The sequence below is a fragment of the Helobdella robusta genome (assembly GCF_000326865.2).
Source record: "Helobdella robusta unplaced genomic scaffold HELROscaffold_40, whole genome shotgun sequence".
NCBI classification, from domain to species: Eukaryota; Metazoa; Annelida; class Clitellata; order Rhynchobdellida; family Glossiphoniidae; genus Helobdella; species Helobdella robusta.
In genome coordinates this window covers 91,195-92,099 of record NW_008704903.1, presented here as the reverse complement: position 1 = coordinate 92,099, position 905 = coordinate 91,195, and the positions used below count along the sequence as shown (strand labels likewise).

The window sequence follows — 905 nt, the reverse complement described above, 5'->3', positions numbered from 1 at the left end:
TGTTATCAATTGCGGCTTTTGGGAGTTTAAATTTTTAAAATCAAACAAAATTTACAACATTCATAGCCACAGTTTTACCAACTCCATCTCGTACAACAGCTAAAAAAATTTATTTCTAAATACACTAAACATGATTAATGAATCATTTTCTTAAATAAAATCAATTGAAATCACAAAATAATATTCTTAGAGTGAAAAATATTTCAAAGTTGAACATCCACTTCACAAAATTTAGGCACAGTTAAGCTAATTTAATAAATATCCAGATTTTTAAACATTTCTTATGAATGAAAAAATAAAAAATGTATTATAAAAAATTATAAAGTAAAACTTAAAAACTTATATTTGTTAAAAATTAGAAAAAAAGGAACAATTTTCATCATCGATTTTAAAAAAACAAAAACGTCATTTCTTCATCCTTGCTCTCTCATTGGCCAAAGCTAATCTGCGGATGTTAAGCAAGCAGCTAGCAGCTGCTTCTTGTGTCTCGATGTCATCACTGCCGACTAAGTCAACCAATGGCTGATGATGATGATGATGATGACAACGATGAAGATGATGACGATGATGATGATGAGGACGATGATGATGAGGATGGTGAGGATGATGATGGTGATGATGATGAGAATGATGATGACGACGGTGATGATAATTATTTCGAAGATGATAATGATGATGGCGATAAAACAAAAAATACCCACCATCTGATTATAAAAATTCAATAATAGCTATGACAAAATTATGACGTAATTAGTAACGAATCGCGAAATAGTTATAAATAAATTATGCTAATTATGAATAAATTATGTTAATTCTGAATAAATTATGTTAATTCTGAATAAATTATGTTAATAAAATACCTTGACGACCCCTGCTCCGTGCATGTCGACACAGTTTTCAGGAAC

General features: G+C 29.5%; 1 protein-coding gene across 1 annotated transcript in view; it reads right to left on the bottom strand.

Annotated features, from left to right (window-relative positions):
• Window positions 1–405: 405 nt before the first annotated feature.
• HELRODRAFT_84530 (hypothetical protein) overlaps window positions 406–905 on the bottom strand; it is a gene marked incomplete at both ends in the record, with an annotated part of 6,826 nt that continues 6,326 nt past the window's right edge. Inside the window, 2 exons of the mRNA XM_009025084.1 lie at window positions 406–522; window positions 861–905. The exon at window positions 861–905 is cut by the window's right edge and continues 65 nt beyond it. Coding sequence (XP_009023332.1) covers window positions 406–522; window positions 861–905 — 162 coding nt within the window. The remainder of the gene's footprint in view (window positions 523–860) is intronic.